This window comes from Phoxinus phoxinus, assembly GCF_949152265.1.
Source record: "Phoxinus phoxinus genome assembly, chromosome: 20".
Taxonomy (NCBI): Eukaryota; Metazoa; Chordata; class Actinopteri; order Cypriniformes; family Leuciscidae; genus Phoxinus; species Phoxinus phoxinus.
The window spans coordinates 32,309,741-32,312,240 of record NC_136895.1 but is presented as its reverse complement, the minus strand read 5'-3'; the positions used below and the strand labels follow the sequence as shown (position 1 = coordinate 32,312,240).

General features: G+C 44.6%; 1 protein-coding gene across 10 annotated transcripts in view; it reads right to left on the bottom strand.

Annotated features, from left to right (window-relative positions):
- Window positions 1-2,500, bottom strand: part of necap2 (NECAP endocytosis associated 2) — a 9,228-nt gene that overhangs the window by 971 nt on the left and 5,757 nt on the right. For 2 of the 10 annotated variants that reach the window (XR_013795232.1, XM_079592244.1), the window contains exons 5-7: window positions 2,446-2,500; window positions 545-889; window positions 402-505 (exon numbers count right to left, since the gene is read on the bottom strand). The exon at window positions 2,446-2,500 is cut by the window's right edge and continues 54 nt beyond it. Coding sequence is in view for 5 of the 10 variants with exons in the window: in XM_079592244.1 (XP_079448370.1) it covers window positions 402-505; window positions 545-889; window positions 2,446-2,500 (504 nt within the window). In the remaining 5 variants the exon portion in view is untranslated. The remainder of the gene's footprint in view (window positions 1-401; window positions 506-544; window positions 890-2,445) is intronic. The other 8 variants (XR_013795233.1, XM_079592245.1, XR_013795234.1 and 5 more) reach the window with 4 other exon arrangements.

Below are 2,500 nucleotides of genomic sequence, written 5' to 3'. Positions count from 1 at the left end.
CAGGCAGACAGACAAACAGACAGAGAGACAGATAGGAGTCAGACAGACAGAGAGACAGATAGGAGTCAGACAGACAGAGAGACAGACAGACAGACAGTTAGACAGATACAGACAGACAGACAGTTAGACAGAGAGACAGATAGGAGTCAGACAGACAGAGAGACAGACAGACAGACAAAGAGACAGACAGACAGACAGACAGAGAGACAGACAGACAGACAGTTAGACAGATACAGACAGACAGACAGTTAGACAGATACAGACAGACAGACAGAGAGACAGATAGGAGTCAGACAGACAGAGAGACAGACAGACAGACAGACAGAGAGACAGACAGACAGAGACAGTTAGATAGATACAGACAGACAGTTAGACAGATACAGACAGACAGACACACTGACCCAGGTCCTGCCGCAGTGAAATCCCCCCACATGTCCTGAGAGGGCGGGGCCACGGCAGGGGCGGAGTCTCCAATGTCCAACAGCGTCGCTAAAAGGGGAGGAGCCTCATATTAGCCAAACCCACCGAGGACTGTTATAAACACACCGGATCTGAGTGTCTCACCTGTGCTGGGAGGAGCGACAGGTCTGAGTGTCTCACCTGTGCTGGGAGGAGCGACAGGTCTGAGTGTCTCACCTGTGCTGGGAGGAGCGACAGGTCTGAGTGTCTCACCTGTGCTGGGAGGAGCGACAGGTCTGAGTGTCTCACCTGTGCTGGGAGGAGCGACAGGTCTGAGTGTCTCACCTGTGCTGGGAGGAGCGACAGGTATCGTCTGCTGAACTGCGAGTGGAGGAACGAGAGCGCTGGCCTTCACACCGGGGGGAGGAGGAAGCAGACCACCGACCGCTCGAGACTTCACCGGCCCACTCGCCTCCTTCTTCTTTATGTTCTGAGAGAGAGACAGAAGTCAACACCTGTCTGTCTGACTGTCTATGCATCTACCTATCCGTCTATCGGTCTGTCTATCTATCTATCCGTCTGTCTGTTTATCTATCTATCCGTCTATCGGTCTGTCTGTTTATCTATCTGTCTGTCTGTCTGTTTATCTATCTATCTGTCTGTCTGACTGTCTATCTATCTGTCTGTCTGTTTATCAATCTATCTGTCTGTCTGACTGTCTGTCTATCTATCTGTCTGTCTGTCTGTTTATCTATCTATCTGTCTGTCTGACTGTCTGTTTATCTATCTGTTTGTCTGACTGTCTATCTATCTGTCTGTCTGTCTGTTTATCTATCTATCTGTCTGACTGTCTATCTATCTGTCTGTCTGTTTATCAATCTATCTGTCTGTCTGACTGTCTGTCTATCTATCTGTCTGTCTGTCTGTTTATCTATCTATCTGTCTGTCTGACTGTCTGTTTATCTATCTGTCTGTCTGACTGTCTATCTATCTGTCTGACTGTCTGTTTATCTATCTGTCTGTCTGTCTGTCTATCTATCTGTCTGACTGTCTGTTTATCTATCTGTCTGTCTGTCTGTTTATCTATCTGTCTGACTGTCTGTTTATCTATCTGTCTGACTGTCTGTTTATCTATCTGTCTGTCTGACTGTTTATCTATCTGTCTGTCTGACTGTTTATCTATCTGTCTGTCTGTCTGTCTGTTTATCTATCTGTCTGACTGTCTGTTTATCTATCTGTCTGTCTGACTGTTTATCTATCTGTCTGTCTGTCTGTCTGTTTATCTATCTGTCTGACTGTCTGTTTATCTATCTGTCTGTCTGACTGTTTATCTGTCTGTCTGTCTGTCTGTCTGTGTTTATCTATCTATCTATCTGTCTGTCTGTCTGTCTGTCTGTTTATCTATCTATCTGTCTGTCTGTCTTGTCTGTTTATCTATCTGTCTGGCAGAGGGCCATTCTCTCCCAACGAGAAAATGACAAAAACATTATATTAACTTTATTATCTCTGATATATTTAACAAAGTTATCTCATATTTCACCCTAAATAGTCTGTTTATAAATGTATTCTATCTACCACTAATAACACGCATCATTCTATAACCACCAGGAGGTGGCGGCAAATCATAGTCTTAAGCGAGTAACGGAATCATTCACTCAAACGATCCGTTTAAAACGGCTGATTTAGCAACTGACGAGTGAGTCATTGAATCGTTCGTTAGATTAATTAATTCAGTAACGAACAATCACTGTGTTGTTCGAAAACTCACAATAGTTCTACTGTGTGTTTGTTTGGAACTATTCTGTTGGCGAAATAGAGCAAAAACAGACAATATCAAGTCAACTAATATGAACTGTTGTATAAAATCGATATCACATTCGTATCGCGCTGATATTCGGGAAAATAGTGCTCTTGTTGACCAGCTATATCCATTTTTTTTGCCCCATTTCTTTCATTTTAGTGGCATTTTTGGTGTGTGATGAGGGGGCGGGGCTTCTGTCGCGAGTCTGGATCGGATTACGCTACGATCTCGACGGCTTCGCTTACCCCGATGTTGATCTTGATGGTCTGACCCTCTTTGAAGCCCAAGTCCAGCTTCGGC